At 41.7% G+C, this 26,407-nt stretch overlaps 2 protein-coding genes across 4 annotated transcripts in view; one reads left to right on the top strand and one right to left on the bottom strand.

The window, feature by feature from the left end:
• LOC139463974 (uncharacterized) overlaps window positions 1–26,407 on the bottom strand; it is a 45,636-nt gene that overhangs the window by 16,661 nt on the left and 2,568 nt on the right. The window contains exon 1 of one of the 3 annotated variants that reach the window (XM_071245446.1): window positions 1,715–1,981. The exons of the other annotated variants lie outside the window; for them this stretch is intronic. Within the exon in view, the coding sequence (XP_071101547.1) occupies window positions 1,715–1,778 (64 nt within the window). The 5' untranslated portion in view covers window positions 1,779–1,981. Of the gene's footprint in view, window positions 1–1,714; window positions 1,982–26,407 lie in introns of those variants that run through there. 3 annotated transcript variants of the gene reach the window in all.
• Window positions 1,793–25,067, top strand: LOC139463971 (uncharacterized). The gene is made up of 16 exons (XM_071245441.1): window positions 1,793–1,830; window positions 2,334–2,426; window positions 4,645–5,302; window positions 6,227–6,418; window positions 7,089–7,191; window positions 7,878–8,023; window positions 8,315–8,467; window positions 11,179–11,270; window positions 11,440–11,604; window positions 12,265–12,324; window positions 12,747–12,817; window positions 13,096–13,226; window positions 16,823–17,177; window positions 21,659–21,904; window positions 23,794–23,980; window positions 24,245–25,067. Exons 2-16 carry the CDS (start codon window positions 2,378–2,380, stop codon window positions 24,568–24,570), a joined length of 2,934 nt encoding a protein of 977 aa, XP_071101542.1. The 5' UTR covers window positions 1,793–1,830; window positions 2,334–2,377; the 3' UTR covers window positions 24,571–25,067.

Here is a 26,407-nt window from a genome sequence, read left to right as displayed (position 1 = left end):
TATAAGTGTGTACAAAAGAATGCGAATTATAATCGTTTGGATGTCGTCATAAGTGTGTTCATTAGAATGAGAATTATACTAGTTTGGATGTCGTTATAAGTGTGTACATGCGAATGCGAATTATACTAGTTTGGATGTCGTTATAAGTGTGTACATGCGAATGCGAATTATAATCGTTTAGATGTCGTTATAAGTGTGTTCATAAGAATGCGAATTATAATCGTTTGGATGTCGTTATAAGTGTGTTCATTAGAATGAGAATTATAATAGTTTGGATGTCGTTATAAGTGTGTACAAAAGAATGCGAATTATAATCGTTTGGATGTCGTTATAAGTGTGTACATAAGAATGCGAATTATACTAGTTTGGATGTCGTTATAAGTGTGTTCATTAGAATGCGAATTATAATCGTTTGGATGTCGTTATAAGTGTGTTCATAAGAATGCGAATTATAATCGTTTGGATGTCGTCATAAGTGTGTTCATTAGAATGAGAATTATACTAGTTTGGATGTCGTTATAAGTGTGTACAAAAGAATGCGAATTATAATCGTTTGGATGTCGTCATAAGTGTGTTCATTAGAATGAGAATTATACTAGTTTGGATGTCGTTATAAGTGTGTACATGCGAATGAGAATTATAATCGTTTGGATGTCGTTATTAGTGTGTACATGCGAATTAGAATTATAATCGTTTGGATGTCGTTATAAGTGTGTACATAAGAATGCGAATTATAATCGTTTAGATGTCGTTATAAGTGTGTTCATTAGAATGCGAATTATAATCGTTTGGATGTCGTTATAAGTGTGTTCATTAGAATGCGAATTATAATCGTTTGGATGTCGTTAAGTGTGTACATGCGAATGAGAATTATAATCGTTTGGATTTCGTTAAGATGTGTACATACAAATGAGAATTATAATCGTTTGGATGTCGTTATAAGTGTTTACATACGAATGCGAATTATAATCGTTTGGATGTCGTTTTAAATGTGTACATGAGAATGCGAATTATAATCGTTTGGATGTCGTTATAAGTGTGTTCATTAGAATGAGAATTATACTAGTTTGGATGTCGTTATATGTGTGTACATAGGTTCACAGCTGTACCCAATGTAGAGGGAAGTCTACCACGCGTTGTATCAGGACATGGGGTAACTACCAGTAATAACATCACTATTTGTACCCAGCAGTTTCTATGACACTACCAAAATGACACTTATGAGTCATTTATAAACATGTCCGATAACTTTCATTACAATATTTTAAAGTTTTCCTGAACTTTAAAAGTTGCCATTACGCGTGGCCACAAAGGGCACTTACCATAGTCCTTTGATTTCGGTAACTATTAACACATACTCTTCAGATTAATTGAGTACAACATGTGAAGACCCACGCAACATACAGGATAGAACCTGTTGATAGCAATGCGACGGAAACAATATGAGAGTCTATTCCCAAGATGATGTTAGTTTTATTTACACAGATATCGCAATGTTAGGTTTGTAACATGATTGTCATCCACTACAATATCAACAGAGACAGTATAACTGCACAGCGTAAAAGGCATGGATTAGGCGATCTAATCGGTATGTGAGAGTGCCAGTTCGCGGACCGAGCGTCTCAACACTCGCGAAACCAGGTCGAATGAAAATGTGCATCACCATGCCATCAGAAACCTACCACACGGAAATATATAACATGGAATGCCTTACCTGTTGCCACAAGAACAGCGAGAACCATGCCAACAGGCAGGTAGCGCAGCGACCAATGAACCATGGCGGATCTGAAGGGGAATATCCTATGTAGGCTGCCCTCTGATGTGTATGTGGTAAGTATGGAGGCTATCACCGGAAGATGTTAGTTAATAGCGACTGATCATTTAAAAAATCAATATCATATCACATGCAACGGCTTGCCCTCTTCTCTGTGGGTTCATCCCTTTGTAGAGAATTGACGCCCTGGCGACACAAGCTTGTGAGAGCTTTTGTCTACAATTAGTCATTTCTGCTAAATTGGCTTAATGTCTAAACCGTTGTATACATCTACCGAGGGCCCTACAGTAAGGATAAACTGTTAGATAAGACCCATCAACAACTTTACGTCTATGTCAAACTGTCATATGTTTATGTGACAAACTAAATTCACCATTCCCGTTTGAGCGATCACATGGACATGATAACTTTATGTTTTGTAAGCGGATGATGTCACAGAATATAGAGAGCTCCGCGAACGGACTATCGCTGCAAGGAGCTTGGATTAGAAGGAGTCATAAAGAGTTACTTCCCCTAGACCATTGGTTTGACAGGTGTACTTTCGGTTTGGGTTTCTCAGAACTGGTGCAACCCGTGCAGTCTTTCCACCTGCACGTATACATCATGGAACCTTTATCGTCAAACATAGCCGTGGATGTGGAATCTATGATCGGTAAGTGTACTAAATATACCGGACAAACAGCTTTTACCGTCAGCCACAGGACCATGTAATAATACCAACAAACAAACCCGCAGACGAGCCCGAGTCTGTTGGTTATTATTATTAGTAACATGGTCCTGTGTGTCAGCGAAAGCCCATTTGGGTACCAGTTAAAATCAGTTAAAGCGAAAAACACTGCACTTGAACAAGCCGGTATGTAATCGTAATGCACGTACAATATGTGAGGTTTGATCGTTGTATCCAGTACATTCGTAATGGACGGGCTTATAATTAATGCATGAGCTTAGATTTGGCATTGCTGACTGTACATCAATACACTGTCAGCTCGTTACGGATAATCTACCCCTGAAACACTACAGAGTGACGTCATAGTGCATTTAATCTGATTATGTATTTTGTTATTTTTGTGCAGTATTATAAGTCAGATAACGCACACGAAGGACACTCGTTACAGATAATGATACCCGTCTTTAAGTGAGTGAGTGAGTGAGTATGGTTTTACGCCGCCTTTAGCAATATTCCAGCAATATCACGGAGGGGGACACCAGAAATGGGCTTCACACATTGTACCCATGTCTGGAATCGAACCCGGGTCTTCGGCGTGACGAGCAAACGCTTTAACCACTAGGCTACCCGACCGCCACACCCGTCTTTAAAGCTCTACGGCAACTTGTTTATTGGTCATGGGTGGTTTTTAGAGTGCAGTCTTTTGGCTATAGGTATCTTCTAACTCTGAATTCAATGGTCATGGTCATGCGGAATTTCTCTGGATCCCAACAATCTGATGTCAGCTCCATTTTTCAGTTATTCCTCACAGGTCATATAACTGGGAATCGATAAGCATCATCACTGATTTTTGATCACATGGTTACAATCGGTGTTCGTTCTTGCATCATCACTGATTTTTGATCACATGGTTACAATCAGTGTTCGTTCTTGCATCATCACTGATTTTTGATCACATGGTTACAATCGGTGTTCGTTCTTGCATCATCACTAATTTTTGAACACATGGTTAGAATCGGTGTTCGTTCTTGCATCATCACTAATTTTTGAACACATGGTTACAATCGGTGCTCGTTCTTGCATCATCACTGATTTTTGATCACATGGTTACAATCGGTGTTCGTTCTTGCATCATCAGCACGAACGGAAAGAAAAAAGTCGTGACGATGTAGTATTTAAAGCGCTCATGACCAAATGCACTGCGAAATATAACGTTTCGCAGTCTCATGACTGCCGATTCTTACCTTGATTGTAACTACGTGATCAAATCTGACTGATGTTTATCGCTAGCAAAATGGATATTTCTTGAAAAGCGCACTTTACAGTTTTCATTACTGTAATAATATTCCTTTTCGCAGGAATGGTTTGTTGTCACTTTATGAATACAGATCTCTATTATTTAATCATAATCATTTTTTAATCATAGTTCGTGATTCTATTCCAAGTGGCGAGGGATATAATGCCGGCTATATACTGAGATACCAGGCCGCATTTTAACATGTATAGCTCCGTGAATATCCGGGTAGAGAATAGCTCTTCATCAACCCATGCTTGCCGTAAAAGGTGACTATGCTTGTAGAGGCAACTAATCGGATCGGGTGGTCAGGCTCGCTGTCTTGGTTGATGCATGTCATCGTATCCCAATTGCGTGGATTATTGCTCATGATGTCAATCACTGGATTGTCTGTTCCAGACTCGGTTATTTACAGACCGCTGTCATATAGCTGTGTGCGGTGTTAATCAACAAACAAACAAATAAACAAACAAAGAATACCCCACTCAGGCACAGTATGCTGACCCCAAGCCGGCCAGTCCTTATTTTATTCTCTTAACGCCGAGCAAGACAAATATCTAAATACATAACGCCAATTGCACTATTTTGACAGGCCTCAATGACTTCACTCTTAATTGCAACCTTTATGTGAACGATTAGTATTAAGAGACCGACCATTTGATATTCTGGAATGGGGGCTAGAATTTTGTCAAAAAATAATAATTGTCCCGAAAAGCCTTGAAAAAAATAATTATGCTTCAGACTGTTGAAAAAAAGGTATAACCTGCCACAAAGATTACTTTGTTGCAAGGTGTTTTTCTTAAAAAAATTCAGACTAGATACAAATTCGAGCCAAATCTCCATAAAACAACGAGACAAATGTACATGTATAAGGTGAGCTACAACGTAACAGTGCAATATTGTCCACAGGATGTCCAATACAGGTCACTGTTGGAAAGGCTGAACCGCCCCCCGTCCCCGACATGTACAAATATTACTACCCAGTTGGGAACTGTCCCCCAGGGGATGTGACCCAAGGATGCTGCATCCCAACCCCTTGTAATGTCCTCCTGCTGGGGTGTGGGGACGTAAGGTTCCTCCTTCACACCCTGGATGCACTGCGCGATCGCCTACTTGTCACGGGGCCCAGACCTACCCTCAACTTCCACTTGAATGACATCGAGGACGGGATACTGGCCAGGGCACTCGTTATTCTGTATCTGGTTGACACGATCGATGTGAACAATGGGAATGACCTGAAGTTTCTGTGGGCTGTGTGGTACGATGTGCTGCTAAGCAAGGCTCATCTGACAAGACTGAAAGGGATTATGAAAGACCTTGTGATGGTCAGTTCCGGAGACCATGGGATTATATTTGGCTCGCCCAAAACACAGGAGAAGGTCGTCCATGCACTGAAATGTTGGGGGAAAAAGAATTTACGACCCGAAACAGTCATTAGTGACAGGAAGGACTTCTCTTTTCGTAACTACAGTTCAGAACAATACCCACAGACACCTACCCGGCGTGTAGGATCCAGATTCACGGAACAGCACCAGATGTTCGTTGACACTAAGAGTCTAAGTAACAGGTAATTTTCTCCTTTTTTTCTCTGTGAATAGTGTTTGTCTATCTGAACATTCTCACCGCTGGAGGTGGGGTATCTAAGTTTAACATGGATACCCCACTCAAGATAGAGTACAGACTCCGAGCCGACCAGTCCTTGTTTTATCCCCGTAATGACGATCACCAGGCACGGCAACAAAAAGTACCATCTTTTAACGTCTTTTGATATGACGCGGCCGGGATCGAACCCCCGACCTTGCGCTCCCCGGGCGGACGCTCTGTCCACTAGACCACAGTGGCGGCCTCACCGCCCCGAGGTCACTGATGGTAGGCTTTACTTTGGGTCATCAAAAATGGGGAAGAAATGAATGAGGGAAGTTTGTTTTACGCCACGGTTCAGAGGACATATAAGTGAATGAGTGAGTTGTGTTAAACGCCGTTTTTAACAGTATTCCAGTTATATCACGCTGTGTCAGAGGCGTGTCATGTGGGAGGAAAGCCCAAAGTTATGTAGGTCTCAGACGTTTACTACTTCGGTGAAACCCACGAGCACGGGTATAGTGCTAACAAACCTAGAAACATAATCGGGGCGAACCGGGATCGAACCCAAAATCATATGTTTCTGGCATGCCCAAGGGACGCAACTCTGCAAAGCGAATCGCGCCGCCTCAGACGACCGGGTTGCCCGTGCTTCCAAAGGACATAAGAAATGTACGTAGCGACTGTATTAATAAGATGATAAGACTCAGTGTTGGACGTTGCTCATGATATCAATCACTGTCGTCGTAATATGGCCGTAATATGCTGAGCGCGACGTTAAACAGCTTTAAGAAACAAGAAGAGTTTTAATGTCTATTATTTACATCAAATCTTCATACACAGGCGATTTTCCTTGTTAATAATGCAATTTATTGTCACCTGCTTCCACTGACCGCATCATATGTCGCAGACTGCACGAAGAAATCTGCGAATACGTACTGTGTGGTGTGACCAGAGTCAACTCAGGGTTAAAGACGATGCAGGAAATCCTCAAATCTTTCCACGCCAACCCAACGTTCTATCGCCCACAGGAGACGGTATGGAAGGTGCAGGACAACTGCAGTCCCTTCATGTGTTACAATGTTGACTACCAACTGGAAAGGTTCGTGGCTTCACTTCTATTTGCACTTTATTACACTACATATAGGGGTGGGGTAGAGCCAACTTTATTTCTTTATATATATATAAAGACCGTATATAAAATATCAATTTTTCTTACCAAAGCTCATCAACTAAGGGTAATGTTGATGATTTCAAAAATAGTTCCATTAATTAATGTATACATACAGGGTGATGAGACCAAAAACATTCAGTGATGTTATGCTCATTCGACAACACTTTTTAACCAATCAGATCAGGGAACATACCTACTATTATGTTACAATGACATATACCTAACGGTCGATTACATAATCATATGACTTACATCCTGAATCATGAAGACAAGTGTTGGTTTCTAAACTACGTTTATAACGAACACGCTTATAACGAACTGGCGGATATAACGAACTGCTTTTTGGTCCCGGACATTTGCTGTAAACATGCTGTATATATGCTTATAACGAACTACGGTTATAACGAACTAAAAATAGTTATCCCTATGAGTTCGATATAACTATAGTTTACTTGCGGGTAGTTTACTGTACATATAAAGCTGTAAACACGTTATTAAACATATTGCATGCGATGTTCTACAAAATAGCTGACAAATCTGGTTCCCGTATCATATAGCTCTCCTATCATCATTTCCACTCCTGTTGTGTGTGTGCCAGATATGCCAGCACTACAATCACGATGTCGACGTTGTTCCTGGAAACGCTGAAGAAGTGGGTGCAGACATATCAACACATCAGGCGTGACGGGTGGGATCTCAGAGTAAATGTCATTGTGCTGTACACACCATTTGATTCCTGTAACATGGAAGTCAATGTCCTAATCGAACACTGTACACTACTCAGCGTTTGATAGGCATATAGTATCCAGGGTGCCGTTGTACAAATCAACCCTATCGCTACGAGTGTCTTAAGTCCATGTTTAGGTGTGGGAGACAATCACCTCAGCGCTAAGATCGATTTGTACAACGGCACCCAGGACTGAATGTGATTGATCGCTGGGAGAGGTCATACGAATAGCTTTCAATATTTGCCTTGGAACTGAATCATTTTCATCATCATCATAGATAATAAATCATAAATATAGCATTAAGCTGCAATTTAAGTATTGTAACAGCAATAAAATATCTCCATATCCCCGTCAAACATTTAATATGTAATGCTCTACTGATAAATGTATAGATCGTTGATCCTGATTAAGTTTCATACCAAGGCAATCACATTCTGCTGCTGGTCTTGTGTAAAGTTGTTAATTTAATTATAATTATGTCAGGCTCTGTGACCTATTTGATCACAATATGTGACTTCACTGTGTGTTATCGAACCCCCAGGCCGTGGATTGTTGCTCGTGTTCAATCACTCGTTTGCCTGGTCGAGATTCAAATATTTACAGACCGCCGAGACACGACGTGAACGCTAAGTAACATTCTCTCACCCCCTCCGTTTCAGATCACTCTGTGGCTCGGTCATTGTGCGCATGTGTGTAGTGATGACTTACCCGAGGATCTGAAATTTGACTTCATCCACACAAGCAACACGGCCGACAATGTAGGGATTATCCCCCTGCTTGTGACGAGTGAAGGCCGACTGAAGAGGTACGCATGAGTCCGTCACGTTGTGCATGTCTGTGGCACATACATGCCGAGTGAGTGAGTGAGTATGGTTTTACGCCGCTTTCAGCAATTGTCCAGGAATATCACGACAGGACAGATATGGGCCTCACACAGGAATGGTGGGGAATCGAACCGGGTCTTTAACCACTATGCTACCCCACCACTTACAATACACATACATACTGTTTCATTAAAAGATGGTTGAGCGTTTTGTGGATAAGGTAGTCATATTCCAGCTTATTACAGTAAATGAATGTGTCGTTTTGGTTGCAGAGACAATGGTGTAGTTAACATTGAAAGCTACCACTGCAGCCAGTCCCATACCATCGTACCTGCCACACTGAACATGTGTGTGGACCTTGCGCTCACGATGTATCCCACCGTCCTCGGACTACAGCTGGCAGAGGACTTGCATCTTGGTCACGAGTGAGTGCAGACACCTGGCTGTGTTGATTTACCAAGTATACTACTCAAAATTTGATAAGGATCACTAGGTGATATGTGTGTAAGTTACCACAAACATAACAAAAGACATGACTCTGACTCAGAAACGTGTTTAATTATGTTATGAATGAAAATTCATGAACTTGTATCAATATGGAATGTTTGAAATCTGCAAACACCAAAAGGCATTTCATTAAAAAATGTTAACAGCAAACAAGAGAAAGAATTACACAGTATTGAGGGATAGTCCATCATTACACTTAGTCGATGAAGTGTCAATATCGAGTATGACCTCCCCTTGCATCAATGACGGCCGGACAACGTCGAGATATGCTGTCAATAAGCACCCGGATGTTCCCAATGGGAAGGTTGTTCCACTCTTCCACGAGGGCATGTCCGAGCTCTGCCAAAGTCGTGGGTTGTGCTCTACGGCGTGAAAGGGCAGCCTGCAGCATGTTCCAGACATGCTCAATCGGGTTCAAGTCCATGCGGACAATTGTCTCCTGCTCAAGGTACTGCTCAACCACCCTGGCGCGATGAGGACGGGCGTTATCATCCATCAGGATGAACTCAGGGCCAACAGCACCAGCGTAGGGTCTGACGTACACATCGAGGATCTCATCCCGGTACCTCACCCCCGTCATTGTTCCTTTCTCCAGGACATGAAGATCTGTCCTTCCATCTCTGTTGATTCCACCCCAGACCATGATGGAACCACCACCATAACGGTCATGTTCACTGATGTTGGCATCATGGAAACGTTCACGTTGTCGTCGCCACACCCGCTGCCTCCTGTCTGTAAAGTCCAAACAATACCTGGACTCATCGGTGAACAGAACTGGAACCCAATCGTTCCGTGTCCAAGTGACATGATCTTCAGCCCCTTCCAATCGCTCCCGCCCGTGTCGAACAGTCAGGGGGATTCGGACACATGCCCTTCTCGAGTAGAGACCTGCATTGTGAAGACGATTCCGTATCGTCTGAGTGGACACATTCACCCCCGAGGCGTTCAGGAGGTCGTTACGTAGGCTGGTTGCTGTCCAGAAGGGATGACGTCGTGCCTGAAGAGCCACAAAATGATCTTGGCGTTGGGTTGTCGACCTCTGACGACCACCCCCATGTCGGTGTGTTGCTGTACCAAAATTTTGCTGTCGGGACCAGGCCCTGCTTACAACGCTCTGGCTGACGTTTAGTGCATTGGCAACGTCACGTTGTGAATAGCCAGCATCAAGCATTCCAATACATCTGCCCAGTTGTTCTGTCGTCAGGCGACGCCTTACACGTTGAGGGGGCACTGCGTAGATAAACGAAGTGTAAACACTCAACTGAGTTTAAAGTTTCAGAATGAATCAGACACCGTTGCCTGATTGGAAATCGTGCAATGGTAGTAAAAGCATGAACTGTGATGTGAAACGCATTTCCCATGGCATGAAATGCACGTGCAAGTGTGTTGGAGACGTTTTTGATTTCACTTGAACACAATATTGCCAGTTATGCAGTTATTTTGTTTTTTTATTAAGAAAAATATCTCCGATCCTTATCAAATTTTGAGTAGTATATTATGTAATGAACTACAATTGGCAGAGGACTTGAATCTTGGTCACGAGTAAGTGCGGACACCTGGCTATGTTGATTTACCATGTATTATAGTAAGATCTACAATTGGCAGAGGACTTGCATCTTGGTCACGAGTAAGTGCGGACACCTGGCTATGTTGATTTACCAAGTATTATAGTAAGATCTACAATTGGCAGAGGACTTGAATCTTGGTCACGAGTAAGTGCGGACACCTGGCTATGTTGATTTACCATGTATTATAGTAAGATCTACAATTGGCAGAGGACTTGAATCTTGGTCACGAGTAAGTGCGGACACCTGGCTATGTTGATTTACCAAGTATTATAATAAGATCTACAATTGGCAGAGGACTTGCATCTTGGTCACGAGTAAATGCGGACACCTGGCTTTGTTGATTTACCAAGTATTTAAATAAGATCTACAATTGGCAGAGGACTTGAACCTTGGTCACGAGTGAGTGCGGACATCTCGGTTTATTGTTTTGCTCGTTATGATGCATCTGATTTACAGATGACAGTGGACTTGCTTGCACTAAGCGATCTTAGTGCTAAGACGATCTTAACTCCCATACTTTAACATAGGCTTACAATAGTCTTAGCACGCAGATCGTTTTGTGCAAGCGGGCCCAGGACCTTAGTTATTAAAAAGAGCAGACACCTGACACTGACACTTTCTTACGATTATGCAAAGGATTTGTTGCTTTTGTTAATTATTTTTAATATTATTATACATGTCCAGATTTGCTGGTGAAATTGAAATTTTGATACCCGAAAATTTCATTTGTAACCCACCGCATTACAAAGCGCCAAGTGAAATCTGTTTCAGCAGAAAGCCTAGGCTGGTTATTCTTATGATTGACAATTTATATTTACAACAATTAAGAAATCGGAATATGTTATGGATGTAAGATGTTGGTCGCCATTAGATAACCATTTAATATTGTGTGGGCCTTTTGTTGGATATTATATTTTATTGATCACTGCTCCAAAGATATTTTCTCGGAAAGGATACGAACAACAAAATATTTACACCTTTTTTAAGAACACCAAGCTTGTCCAACGAACATTTTGTTATTATAAAACTTGTGGCAAAACTTTATTCATGCTGTTGCTTAGGCGCCCATTGGAGAGTGGATTCTTTGTGGGTTGTGGACGTTTGATTCTCAACTGGAAAGTGGCCCCAGAACCATCAAAGTTGACACTCACAGGTAAATATTCAGAAGTAACATGACCATTGTCAATCTTTCAGTGAGTATAATCTGGTGTGAGTATATTCTGGATCAAGTGTGTTTATTGTTTAAATGATTTATTTTGTCTTAATATTAGCTAGAGGAAACTAATAATAAACGAAACTATTGAATATATTTCTTTTTTCAGGATCTGACGAAGTGTCCAAGTGTCTCCGGGCAATAGTTCGCCCCAATACTGACAGCAAGGCGACCATGGGCCCATTGAAATTCAAGGGTGCAGACTTTACAATGGTCGATACTACTTCAGTGGTAAAGCTTGTAAAACGACTTGTGCAGTACGTGGAGGGAGGAGGTTTGTATTTGTATTTGTATTAAGAAATTTGCTGCAAAATCATATTGTAAATTATTATTAGGCTCATAGTCCTTATTGAAAGGTTTCTTCATAACTGATGAGCTACGAGGAATTGCGGTGTATCTTTTGTCATAGGTCCTGAGTGAGCGAATTCCGAGTTTCGAGTCGGTTATTCTCTCGCTTACCCATAATCAAATTTACTGCTAACGTTTCTAGATTTCATCTATAACCACCTTCGGAATATTCATTATTTCGTCAGTCATGAAAAAATGACAATAACAAGGTAACAAGGCCTCTATTTACCTAACACTCATGACTCTCCTTATTTCAAAATGTCGAGCTTGACACTGAGCAAGTCGGAAGTGACCAATGTCACATGGTCGTGCGCCGCAACTGAAATATGATTCTCTCTAACGCTGCCGCATGCCAGGCCGGATAGTTTACTAACCTTCTGGCTGAATGTTATAAAAAGTGTGTCTGGCTGCTTTATTGCATCCACAACACTATCCATTTTATGATAACAGTTTTCTTTCCGGTTCAGTTGAAGGAACAAATTAGTTAAGTTTGAATCTCTTCTCTATATTGGAAAGTAAAATGTCATTAAATATCATTTTCTGGAATTACGCTATCTGATTGATACGTGTTTACCTTATTTGACAGGAGAACAGATAGCGAAGATAATTGAAGGCTTTCTGATGGGACCACTTCCTGCTTCATTTGGTATGTATATCCGTTTGTTACAGTTTGTAACGAAAATTTATTTACTCGTAACTCGCAAGGGAAATTAGTAATCATTTGTCCTCTGGTTCTATAAAACCCCATTGAATTTGCTTTGAAATATAAAATACCCAAATGTAATTGCTCGGCTCCTACGTTGAGACTTAGTATGCATGCCCGTATTGAAGCGCATGTCCTTGAATCAGTCTAATCTTTGAAAAGAACGAAGTTACGTATTGATGGTCTGAACACATTAGGCCAGTTTAGCACACACCTGAGCAGAAAATTTGCTTGATAACGGTGTGAGAACCTACACCGAAATGTCGCCCAATTGTAATAAAGAAGTTGTTCATCCATAACAATTTTGTCTTAGTTACCATTCCAACTTCTAAATGCCACTCAAAGAAGTGAATTTTTGTTGTTAGGGTTCTTGAAGGTCCCTGCTGACACAGCTCTGGACGCAGGGATGGATACGTTGAGTTTGTCAAATCAAAAGGTGTTGTTTCAAACTTTAGTTTTAACACTTTTCAACTACTCAAGGCACACGCCATCCATATAGTTCATATTTCATGAAGCACACTTCTTTCCCGAGGATCTATTTGCGGTTCCTAGTCCTTTAAACAATAAAACCCTGATGAAACAGACGGTAGCGATGCTCTTGAAATCGCAAGGAAAAGTTATTCATTGTTTTCGAAAGGCACTAAATATATATATAATGTGAATTTGCTGCACACCTGTTGATTGATGTATTATTTCCTTGCAACATGGACCTAGAGCATCACAGAGTACATCGATCGTTATGAAGTAACGGTCAGTGTCAGCCTTGACCAAATGAAAGGACAATTCACCTGTGACTACAGCAGCGACAACCACTTCACCATCATGTACACATTCGAAGATTGCGGGTAAGCGTAAATAGTAAGGTGTTCGAACACGAACACCCCCAAACTCCACACACACCCTATGATCTCCATGGTTACTGGCCAACATCCAGACAAACTACGTGCTCCCGTTCACGGTACCCTTAGACGACCTAATCACGTGTGTATCTCCCAGAGGGGGTTTGTGGACAGATAAGCTACCTCCGGCATGTGCAAGGTGCCGACACACTAATAAAGTGCCGACACACTTGTCGTGGCCAGTGTTCCCTAATTTCGAGGTGTGTTGAGTGTGATACTTTGGGAGACTTTGTCGGACGTGTCACCGGAGAGTGATGTACCGCCGGTCTAAGTCCAGAGATTCTGAAGAAACCTACTGTCGCATCCAGTCCTCTTACCGCTCCCTCGGGACCGACTCCGTGGTCAAGTGGAAGAGCGTCCGCCCGGAAAGTGGAAGGTCCGGTGTTCCATCCAAGGTCGCGTCATGCCAAAAGACGATAAAAGATGGTTCTTATTGTTACCATGTCTGGCGCTCGGCATTATGGGGCTAAGACAAGGACTGGTCGGCTCGTATACTGTGTCTGAGTGGGGTATTCATGTTGAAAAGCGGCATGGTATCTCAGTGGCTAACACTATAAAATCGACATTAGTCGGGACTAGTAGAAGCAGCCACACAGCCACACACACACGTGCATGCGCATCTCTATTTAAGTGAAATAATCTTGAACGCGACGTTAGGACTCATTTCACCTCACCTCACCTCTTCGCTCCCTCAGACTCCCTGGTGCCTGTTTTATTAGTATAACGGGGCTGTGTTCCAATGATCAGGGGTATCACAAAATAAGAATAAAGTAATAAAGAAAACGTGATTATAGGTTCACAGGTTTATTGATAACGCCTAATTGTACTAATAGATGACAATAAAATATCAGATAAACCCAATCTGCGCTGACAAAGGTCATTGATTAATTTCATCAGCACAGATATTCAAGCGGCCTCATCAAGCGAGATAATTACATTTTTTTTGTGTTCATTGAAACTCCTACATTCTGATTAGCTGAATTGGTCACGTGTCATTGCATCCATTTCCCAATGAATGTAACAGGTGAAGCCACGCCCACCAAAGCGGACTACTTTTAGTACTACCGAATGTCTGGGAATCCAATATTACAATCGTGGGAATTCCCTTTCTGCTCACGTGTTTCGTCATGCACAGAACATTACGCGAAATTCATGCATATTCGTTGTCCAAACAACTCTTTGAGACCGAAGGCCGAGAAGGATTAAAACAGCAAACCCGCAGGCTCGCTCGCCTGTTTTTTTTACGGCTCGCCTCGGTTTCACAACTTTCATGTCTTCCAGTTTCATTTCTGACTAGCATTTTTCCAACTGTGTCTTCCCAGTGTTAGGGAACTAATGTTTGAATCTGGCGGTAACTGACCATGTCATTTGAAACAGCCGCCTTCTCCCGAACTTATTTGTTCCTGTTCTTCTCGCCTCTTGCCTTGATTGACAGGTCCTCTGAACTTTCTTTTTATCATCATCTCCGTTGATTGGCTACTGACTTTGTAGGCGTGTCAAGTTATATGCATGAATTAAACAATCACCTGATTCATGTAGCGCTACAGTTTGTATTCCTACACACGGAATATTTATCAATCTCGTATTTTTTGTCTGCTTTGATATATACAACTGTTTTTGGTTAAACTATTAAAGATAAAACATGTGTTCATTGTCGAATTTAATTACAAGCATTCATACGCGGATTCATACAGTTTGCACATCGGTTTTTCGATTCTAACCTCAATGAACTGAAAAAAATACACAATAAATTCTTAAAATAGAATGAGTGGGTAAAACAACACTTTGATAAGATAACGGTGGGTAGACTGCCAGTTAAGTGAGTCAATAAATTCAACACTGTAAATAAGTGAATAACCTCAGCTGGGTTAAATAACGGGATATAAACGGAGAGCTTATCCCTAAAAAAGTCACTTAGACTACAAAATCGACAGGGTACATAGGAATATTGAAATCCACAAAAGATTGGACTGAACAAGGATATACTAAAATTCCTAAATAGCTAGGCAATCACGGGAAGGTTGGTTATCCATAGTATTACAAACCCTTGTCACCCAGTTTAGTTCAGTACAACCAGACTAAGACCGTGACCACTCCAGTAGCGGGACAATCGTGAATTTAACGAAACCTGGAGGGTATAGACACAAGGTCCTACAAAATGTATAAATATACAGCGCGCGGACCTCTGCGTGTGATATCTCTCCTAAACGGGAGTACATACTCGACTCAGTTGTTGGTCAGTAACCATAATGATGCTTAGGTTTGTTCGGGTGAATGTTTGTTGTTTTAGATGCCGGAAACTTCGTTCAAGCAAATTTTCCACTTAAGATCGAAGTAGAAGAAATGCATAGTGCGAGATAGGATAAGTATACTGAACAACAAAAGTTCCTGTGACATTGAATAAGATTTAATGCAAAGTTATGTGTTTTACCAAATCTGAAACAATTTCGGTTTGCAAAAGATAAAAGATAATTTCCCTTTACCACTATCAAACGGGTCCTCTGTCATACCATAACGCTGCCGCCCCCAAACCGATCTTCTTCAATGATTGACGTAACGTTCACCTCGACGTCGGTACACTCGAATCCGTCCATCGCTGTGGCTGAGGTGAAAACGAGACTCGTCAGTGAATAGAACTTGTCCCCACTGCATGGCCGTCCAGCATAGACACCGTCTGCACGACTGTGATGTGTTTGACAGTGGTTTCCTGTCAAAATGGGACGTCTAGCGGGTCTTCTGGCGACAATCCCTGCACATCTGAGGCAACGACGTACGGTTTGAGAAGATATTCGTCGAAGGCCAGGGATGCTTCTTGCAGTCACTGTTGCTGGCTGGAATCGATTTCGTAGGTGTGTTGTTCGCATCCAGTTGTCTTGTCGATTATTGGTTACGCGTGGCCTGCCACTCCGAAGATGGTCTCTGACTGCAACGTTGCCAACGTTGCCATAAACTACCTGTGAACCTATAATCAAACTACCGTTGACTCGATCCTGCTTCAAACATACCAATGGCTCGTAGACGCTCATTTTCGGACAGGCGTGGCATTTCGTAATGTTGAATAATTGTGTAATTTTGTTGTTTTTCTGAGTGGTTGTTGTCAACACGATGCTAAACAATGCATATGGAATCCCATTAACGCACATGTTTTTATACCCATTCTAGGGTAGTGAAATGCATGGGGCTTGTATAAAAGCCAACTTTTGCATGGAATGCATGCTTTTCTGTAGCAGGTGCGTTTTTATGACTTGATTCCATACATGTACTACAATATTGAAGACCGAACTTTACTTGTTTGAAAAATACACTTAAAATCGACGTCACAGGAACTTTTGTTGTTGAGTATTTATAAATATGCAATTTATACTAAAATTTCCAGTTTTTCCTACTGCCAACAAACGCTTCATTTTTGGCATATTACTGAAGAAACTATTAATTTAAAAAATCTCCCCCTGAAATGGATGCTACCTCCAACATTAACAGGACATTACTCGAGACATTTCTCAAATACTTTACTTACGCAACGTATTAATGTTTTCTTTCAGCACTGTCGTGTTTAAAACTGTAATCAACTTTTCGTGCGCAGTTTCCTTGACCACAAGCAAGACACAGTTCTCACGAAAACGTGGTTTCATAACTAGCACCTTCTTTAAAAATGAGGAGCTGACTTTTGGAGACCGGATACTCCCGAAACAGAAGCTCTCCATCACTGATGTAGCTGGGCTGCCGGAATTCCCAGATTCCACCTTTGGTAAACAACTGATTCACACACTCCTTTACCGTATCTACCCTATTAACACGGACAAGTCTATCTTGGAGCTGGATAATCCCAAACTCGCACATCAACTGCAAGGCGTCATTCAGTTCCTCCTCCAAAGGGTCGCCGAGAACAGGAGCAGGGTACGATTTGGATTTGTGGCTCAGAACATGAGCTGGGCAATCGTTAATGTTAACTACCAAAACAGGATCAGGGAAAGGGTTGATTTTGACACTAAGTACAGGAGCAGTGTAAGCCTTAACATAGTAACCAAGAACCCGAGCAAGGTAAGTGTTGACATAGTGGCCAAGAACCCAAGCGGGGTAAGTGTTGACATAGTGGCCAAGAACCCGAGCAGGGTAAGTGTTGACATAGTAACAAAGCACCCGGGCAGGGTAAACTTTAACATAGTAACCAAGTACCTGAGCAGGGTAAGCTTTAACATAGTAACCAAGAACCCGAGCAGGGTAAGCCTTAACATAGTAACAATGCACACGAGCAGGGTAAGCCTTAACATAGTAACCAAGCACACGAGCAGGGTAAGCCTTAACATAGTAACCAAGCACACAAGCAGGGTAAGCCTTAACATAGTAACCAAGCACACAAGCAGGGTAAGCCTTAACATAGTAACCAAGCACACGAGCAGGGTAAGCCTTAACATAGTAACAATGCACACGAGCAGGGTAAGCCTTAACATAGTAACAATGCACACGAGCAGGGTAAGCCTTAACATAGTAACCAAGCACACGAGCAGGGTAAGCCTTAACATAGTAACCAAGCACACAAGCAGGGTAAGCCTTAACATAGTAACCAAGCACACAAGCAGGGTAAGCCTTAACATAGTAACCAAGCACACGAGCAGGGTAAGCCTTAACATAGTAACAATGCACACGAGCAGGGTAAGCCTTAACATAGTAACAATGCACACGAGCAGGGTAAGCCTTAACATAGTAACAATGCACACGAGCAGGGTAAGCCTTAACATAGTAACAAAGCACACAAGCAGAGTAAGCCTTAACATAGTAACAAAGCACACGAGCAGGGTAAGCCTTAACATAGTAACCAAGAACCCGAGCAGGGTAAGCCTTAACATAGTAACAATGCACACGAGCAGGGTAAGCCTTAACATAGTAACCAAGCACACGAGCAGGGTAAGCCTTAACATAGTAACCAAGCACACAAGCAGGGTAAGCCTTAACATAGTAACCAATCACACAAGCAGGGTAAGCCTTAACATAGTAACAATGCACACGAGCAGGGTAAGCCTTAACATAGTAACAAAGCACACAAGCGGGGTAAACCTTAACATAGTAACCAAGGCCCCGAACCGGGTAAGCCTTAACATAGTAACCAAGGCCCCGAACCGGGTAAGCCTTAACATAGTAACCAAGAACCCGAGCAGGGTAAGCCTTAACATAGTAACAATGCACACGAGCAGGGAAAGCCTTTCCATAGTAACCAAGCACACAAGCAGGGTAAACTTTACCATAGTAACCAAGAACCTGAGCAGGGTAAGCCTTAACATAGTAACCAAGCACACAAGCAGAGTAAGCCTTAACATAGTAACAAAGCACACGAGCAGGGTAAATGTTGAGGTAGTAACAAAGCACACGAGCAGGGTAAGCCTTAACATAGTAACCAAGAACCCAAGCAGGGTAAGCCTTAACATAGTAACAATGCACATGAGCAGGGTAAGCCTTAACATAGTAACCAAGCACACAAGCAGAGTAAGCCTTAACATAGTAACGAAGCACACGAGCAGGGTAAATGTTGAGGTAGTAACAAAGCACACGAGCAGGGTAAGCCTTAACATAGTAACCAAGAACCCGAGCAGGGTAAGCCTTAACATAGTAACAATGCACACGAGCAGGGTAAGCCTTAACATAGTAACCAAGAACCTGAGCAGGGTAAGCCTTAACATAGTAACCAAGTAATCGAGCAGGGTAAGCCTTAACATAGTAACCAAGTAATCGAGCAGGGTAAGCCTTAACATAGTAACCAAGCACACAAGCAGGGTAAGCCTTAACATAGTAACAATGCACACGAGCAGGGTAAGCCTTAACATAGTAACCAAGCACACGAGCAGGGAGAACCTTAACATAGTAACCAAGCACACAAGCAGAGTAAGTGTTGAGGTAGTAACAAAGCACATGAGCAGGGTAAGCCTTAACATAGTAACCAAGAACCCGAGCAGGGTAAGCCTTAACATAGTAACCAAGAACCCGAGCAGGGTAAGCCTTAACATAGTAACCAAGAACCCGAGCAGGGTAAGCCTTAACATAGTAACCAAGAACCCGAGCAGGGTAAGCCTTAACATAGTAACAATGCACACGAGCAGGGTAAGCCTTAACATAGTAACCAAGCACACGAGCAGGGTAAGCCTTAACATAGTAACCAAGACCCCGAGCAGGGAGAACCTTAACATAGTAACCAAGCACACAAGCAGAGTAAGTGTTGAGGTAGTAACAAAGCACATGAGCAGGGTAAGCCTTAACATAGTAACAAAGCACACGAGCAGGGTAAGCCTTTCCATAGTAACCAAGCACACAAGCAGAGTAAGTGTTGAGGTAGTAACAAAGCACACGAGCAGGGTAAGCCTTAACATAGTAATAAAGCAGACGAGCAGGGTAAGCCTTTCCATAGTAACCAAGCACACAAGCAGAGTAAACCCTAACATAGTAACCAAGGCCCCGAGTAGGGTAAACCTTAACATAGTAACCAAGCAGACGAGCAGGGTAAACCTTAACATTGTAACCAAGCACACGAGCAGGGTAAACCTTAACATAGTAACCAAGACCCCGAGTAGGGTAAACCTTAACATAGTAACCAAGCACACGAGCAGGGTAAGCCTTAACATAGTAACCAAGAGTGAGTGAGTGAGTGAGTATGGTTTTACACCGCTTTTAACAATATTCCAGCAATATTATATGGCGGGGGACATCAGAAATGGGCTTCACACATTGTACCCATGTCAGGAATCAAACCCGGGTCTTCGGCGTGACGAGCGAACGCTTTAACCACTAGGCTACCTGACCGCCCCCAGTAACCAAGAACCCGAGCAGGGTAAGTGTTCACTTTGTAACCAATTCCAATGCAAATTTTGGCTCACAACTGTTGAATAATAAGTGAGTCACTGTTCAATTTCTGAGACATTGTGTAATTAAGGTAATCGTTAACTCGTTGATTGGTACACATAATTATAATTGACTTAACAGACGAGGTAGTATACAGAGATTAGTGGCCTAGTGTGTTTTCGTACCTAAAATATCATATATTAGAAATTCAAATTTTATAAAGCACAATACATATATTCCTAATTAACGATACTAACGATAGGAAAACACACGCACATTCATGTGATGTGATTCTTAAACTACTAAAATTCTGTGGGCTTACGTGGATGCAAAGTATGTGGATCTATGTCGAACACTTTATTCATACGCAGTTATTTCTTTGAGCGACACTACGTCTTGTACCCCGATTCTTTTAAAACTGACATTATATGATAACAAGAGTATAACCCTCGTGTGTTTCCGTAAATATTTAAATTACAAATACAAAATTTGCGTTATTTACACTAAGGACGCGCATAATCCATGTTTAATTCCTAATATGTGATATGTATGCTGCGGAAACACACTCGGCTAATAATCTCTATGCAGGTAGATACCAGGTAGATATTTTATGGATGACAACTACCTATTTTATTTTGACGTTTCGGTATAGATTCTTATACCATTGCCAAGCAAGAGTGAAGTAAGACAGTACAGTGCAGGATTATATACATCTCATAAGGATTAACAAAAACAGTGAGTATGGTTTTACGCCGCTTTTAGCAATATTTCAGCAATGTCACGGCGGGGGACACCAGAAATGGGATTCACACATTGTACCCATGTTGGGAATCGAACCCGGGTCTTCGGCGTGACGCCCCCGATGAACAAAAACAGCATGAGGTTGTACATGATAGGTAGTATCAGAATCAACACGGGATAATGGATGGTTTACATCGTGACAACAGAAAGTAGCCAGCTGTACGTGACGGGGTACAGATATAGATGATGAAAGCTGGGGTGTTCTGTTGTTTTTTCCAATTCATTGTAGGCAGATGGCAGATTGGATGAGATATCCTTATCTCTGTTGATTGGGGGCTTGTGTCGGCGGATTTGAACTGCTTCTGCTAGTTTTCGTTTGGTGAAGTCATGAAAATTGTTTGATAGGATTTGTCCTTTGCCCCACATGATATGTGATAAGGGCAGTTTATAATGTGGTCTGCGAAACGTCAGAGTGAAAGAACATAAATCATCTACCACCAAATCAGACCGAAAATCAGCCATCTTAACTCCATAAATAATGTCATTATTTTGCCTTGTCAATGTGAAACTAACGTAAATAGGAAAACAACAGTTTGTGTACGGGCTAGACACTTACGATAAAGGGGAGATACTTTGCGGCGAGGTAACTCTTGCAAGACAAAAGTTCAGTCAAGTGTTATGTTCACTGCTGTGAAATATCAAGTGTTATTTTCACTGCAAGGAAAATACCACTTTTCTCAACTTCAGAAAACCCGGTCTGTCACACTGAAGCATATAATAAATCTGGATATGTACCTTTCTCTCCCCAGACCAAGGTCCTGTGTGTACCCATGTATCTCCAGAGTCCTGATCAAATATACAAGTGGGCAGGGGTTTTCCACGTGGAGGGGGTGAAGGTGTGGGAGGAGAGGCTGGCTATGTTTGTCACCTGGTATGACTTCGAAACGGCATGGATGTTATTGAAAACGGGGAAAATAACTCGTGAAGACATAATGAAGATTGTGGTGGATGTCGTACCGGACGAACTGCTCCCTCGCGTGGACAAGTATCTGCCGGTGAGTGTACATGCTGAAATACTATACAACAGAACTAGTGACATGTTAGTCCTTAGTGAGTGAGTGAGTGAGTTGGGTTTAACGCCGCTTTTGACAGTATTCCAGTTATATCACGTGTCAGCTTAATGTGGGAGGAAAGCCCGAAGTGATGCAGGTCTCAGACGTTTACCACTTCGGTGAAACCTACGAGCACAGGTATGGTGCTGACAAACCTAGAAACATAATCGGGGCGAACCGGGATTCGAACCCATAATCATAGGTTTCTGGCGTGCCTAAGGGACGCAACTCTGCACAGCGAATCGCGGCGCCTTAGACGACTGGGCCCCCTAGTCCTTAGTGACAGAATTGAATAATTACAAAAGATACATTGTTCCCAGGTCCTGCTTGGATGTCCTGAGTTATATTACCATGTGTTGTCACAAAAATTGGCTGCCTTGCAGCTATGTCCGAAATTGTTTACTTTCTCTGACAAAAGACAGCCTTGGAAAAAGACCACACGCAGGCACATTCACGTATAGTCATTGTAGGTTTAGTTTTTCTGAGTAAACAGAACAGAACTTTATTTACACTCAGGCCTGGAAACTCGGCATATGAGGTACAAATTTATAAACAATATATACTTTAGATGACGGTATGGTTTACGTGGAAGATTTTTCAGTTTTCTTAATGACCTTGCAGAACGTACATGTTTTTTTAGTGACATACATTTTTTTACATTTAAAGTTGCTTTATCAGATAATCTTAAAGAAATGTTAGATTTATGGACAAGTTTATGGAAGAACTACTGGGTTAACCATTATAAACTATAATCCGTCTCTTTAAAATACTTTCCAAACATTCTATCCATTTATGACAGCTATTGTTTGTACCTATTCATTATATAACATTTGATATCGGATTCTTGTTAATTTTTATTCCTTGCTAGATAGGAGCTCGGCCTCAAAACATACGATTCGACATTTACTAGAGTTTATTAAAGGTACTCTTCAAAGTTCTCCTTTTAACATGTATAAAGGTGTAGTTTTGTTTATGGGAAGTAATTTACGTCAAACATTAACATAAACAGATTCAATATTCACAACCAAATTATAGAATTGGTTTTACCATAGAACCGAAGAGATATAGCTTTATTGATAGATTAAGTTTCTTCATGTATGTAATACAAAGTACATGACCTTAGTGGCAGATTCACAATTTGCATTTGTAAAGGTTTGAATAGATTTATTGTTTGTGAAATGAATACCAAGATATTTATAATCGTTAACACATTCGATTGGTGAGACATTTATTAATATATGTTTAGTCTTGTCTCTTTTTGTACCACCAAAAACTCCTATTTATCTTTTACTAGTATTGATATATGCAACCTCCATATTTTACAGTAAATCCAAATTTTGATGATTAAAAGCTGACAAAACAGTATCATCTGCATATAGCAATGCGAAAAACACAACGGAGGGATCTAACAGACAATTAAGTGACTAAGATTATATAAAAAACTACGACAGTTTTGAGAATAAAATAATGCTTCCAGATCGTATAGAAACAATGAAAACAACATTGGAGACACATTTTCCCCTTGTCGAACACCACCAAGACAAGGGAATTGTTCAGAACATACACCTTTTGTACACACACACACACACACACACACACATGATTTAATGCCATCGTACATACTAACAATAATACGAATACGTTTCCCATCAATACCTTGTGCTTATAAACCTATAAGCCAAACATTGCCAAAAGTTGTTTTTTTGAAATCGGTGAAACCACAATATATTTCTTTCTTTCTATTTTTTAGAAACTTGTTGAATGACGATTTCTTTGTGAAGGGTACTGTCCTGCTTCTGAGTTCCACTGTATGTTAGATATTTGTTCTCCAGGGTTATGAGATATTGTCCAGGATACTGAGACTGAACAGCTCACGTCTTCAACAGGAAGGCCGCGACGAGGTCCGCTGGATGTTCAGAACCTACGTACGACCTCGCTACAACTATCTCGCATTCCGGTTATTAGTGAATGAAGTGAATCTGAGTGCGAAATATGGGGATTTTCCTGCAGACCAAGACAGTAAGTATTTAAAACCTGCAGCCAGTACATATGAGAATTGTGTGTCGGACCCGATGACGTATATCTACTTCTTGCTTTGTCTGCCTTCGATAAGTCACAAGTCACATTATTCGGCCAAATAGTGAACACAGTTGATGCCGTAATGACATCCAGTCATCGCACTTCTATGAAGGCATTAATTTGAGTGTTCCTTAATTCCTTCCATCAGTATAATTATGATGATAAACATGCTAACCATTATTACTATCTTTAAATATTGTTCAGATGCAAAAGAACAAATTCATAGGATGCTGACTGATATGCACGATAGAGAAGTCTCAAAGGAAACAGTGGACGAGTTGTACGAAGAAATGAGGAAACACTTCCCTGGCTACAGCGGATATCCAAAGACAGTAACCCCTAGACAAGGGGGAGCAGCCCCCTGTCAGAGCGGCACGTCCAGGCAGGAAGCTTCGGATAATAGCTGCAGCAGCTGTGGCAAGGTGTCCAGTCAGTGCAAAAGATGCGTAGGATGTTTGAAGGTGGCTTACTGCAACAGGGAATGCCAGCGAAAGGATTGGCCAGGTCACAAGAAGGATTGCAAGAAATAAACTTCACATCCTTCTTCAAACGCTGTTACACATGAGCATGAAGTTGTGTCACGAATGGTTTGGTAATGCGTGGAATGACGATGTGTGTAGATGCCACCATGTAACAATTATCTTTCTGTGAAGATGTTTCACGCTGTTCTTAACAAGTATTTCAGATTTTAAAACCTCTATTAAGAATCTTGCAATTCCATTGGTAAATCCGTACCACGTGACGAAATAATACGTTTCAATGTAGACCCCGAAATCATGTGACTGGCATTGATCTCGAGTATTGACTCGTCACATGATCAGTATTGACATGTCACGTGGTGAATATTGACTCGTCTGCTAGAAAACAAGATGGCGTCTCGTACGAACACTTCATGGTTTGCATCTGACTTACTGTAATGAGTGAGTGAGTTGGGTTTAACACTACTTTTAACAGTATTACAGTTATATCGCGGCGTGTCAGCTTAATGTGAGAGGAAAGCCCGAAGTGATGCAGGCCTCAGACGTTTACCACTTCGTTGAAACCCACGAGCACGGGTATGGTGCTGACAAACCTAGAAACATAATCGGGGCGAACCGGGATTCGTACCCACAATCATAGGTTTTTGGCATGCCCATGGGACACAACTCTGCACAGCGAATCGCGCCGCCTTAGACAACTGGGCCACCCGTGCCCCCCAGCTACTGTAATGAAAGAGGACTGCCTAAAGACTTCATGAACTTTACAGTAAATTTCGGTGTAACGAAACGAATGATTATTCTTGACAAGGTAAATATGTGAAAACAAGGACCATCGGACCCCATCCCTTAGGCGGTCTGACCGGACACCCCCTGGCTGCCTCGTACAAGTCAGACTACCTCAGGGGTCGGGTCCTCGGGTCCTTGTTTTCGCGTATTGATCTCGTCAAAAGTAATTATTTGTATACTTTTTCCTTGTATATCTTTTCACTACTCAAGAATTTATGTCTCATTTATGAATCTGTATGTTACGGAAGAAACGTCACGGGTGGTCCAGTCGTCTCAGGCGATGCAGTTCACTGTGCAGATTTGCGTCTCCTATGCAGGCCAGAATCCAGGTTCGCCCTGATCATGTATCTGGGTTTTTCTGCACCAAACCTGTGCTCGTGGGTTTGAAGTGATAAACGTGTACGACCTGCTTCACTTTGAGGCTTCCCTCACATTACCTGAAGCGGCCGCGGTTCGACTCGATCAACTTCACTGTTAAAACTCACACTGCTCACTTAAACATGAGAAAATATTTTAAAGTGTTCGAGCCGGACTTGCCTTGAGACATCATTTTGATTGGTTAAAATCGCCTACATAGTACTTGTAGGCACATTGAAGCGTAGGCGAATTGATGTGTAGGCGATGTGAGAATAACCCAGGCCATGAACTCCCGAAGGTGTCATAATCGGAAAATTACAGAGAAATAGTGACCGTTTTGTCACACGCTATCGATTCCCTTCATTGTGTCTCACTTCAGTATCACAAAGCAATCACAGCATCGATGTAATCGCGACGGTAGCCTTCATGAATTTGTTAACATTTTCTGAGCTTTTGGTGTACATTTTGACCTTTACAGTACCATAACGTCTCCACAACATATCTTGACGCGATTGATACATGACATTTTGTATCATAAAATTATAGAAGTCAACGAAAGGAGGCTGTGTTGTTTGTTTCTTGTTTAACGCGGCACTCCAGCTATATTCCGCCATACTCCAGCTATATGACGGCGGTCTGTTAATAATCGAGTCCGGACCAGTGTGGTATGCCTCCGATCTAATACTCTAGAGTAGTTGTGCAGAATTAATGTGTAACAAAAGCGCTATGGGGGATATATGTCTCG

Source organism: Haliotis cracherodii, unplaced genomic scaffold, assembly GCF_022045235.1.
Source record: "Haliotis cracherodii isolate W230 unplaced genomic scaffold, xgHalCrac1.p SCAF_16, whole genome shotgun sequence".
Lineage (NCBI taxonomy): Eukaryota > Metazoa > Mollusca > Gastropoda > Lepetellida > Haliotidae > Haliotis > Haliotis cracherodii.
This window is presented reverse-complemented; position numbering and strand designations above follow the sequence as displayed.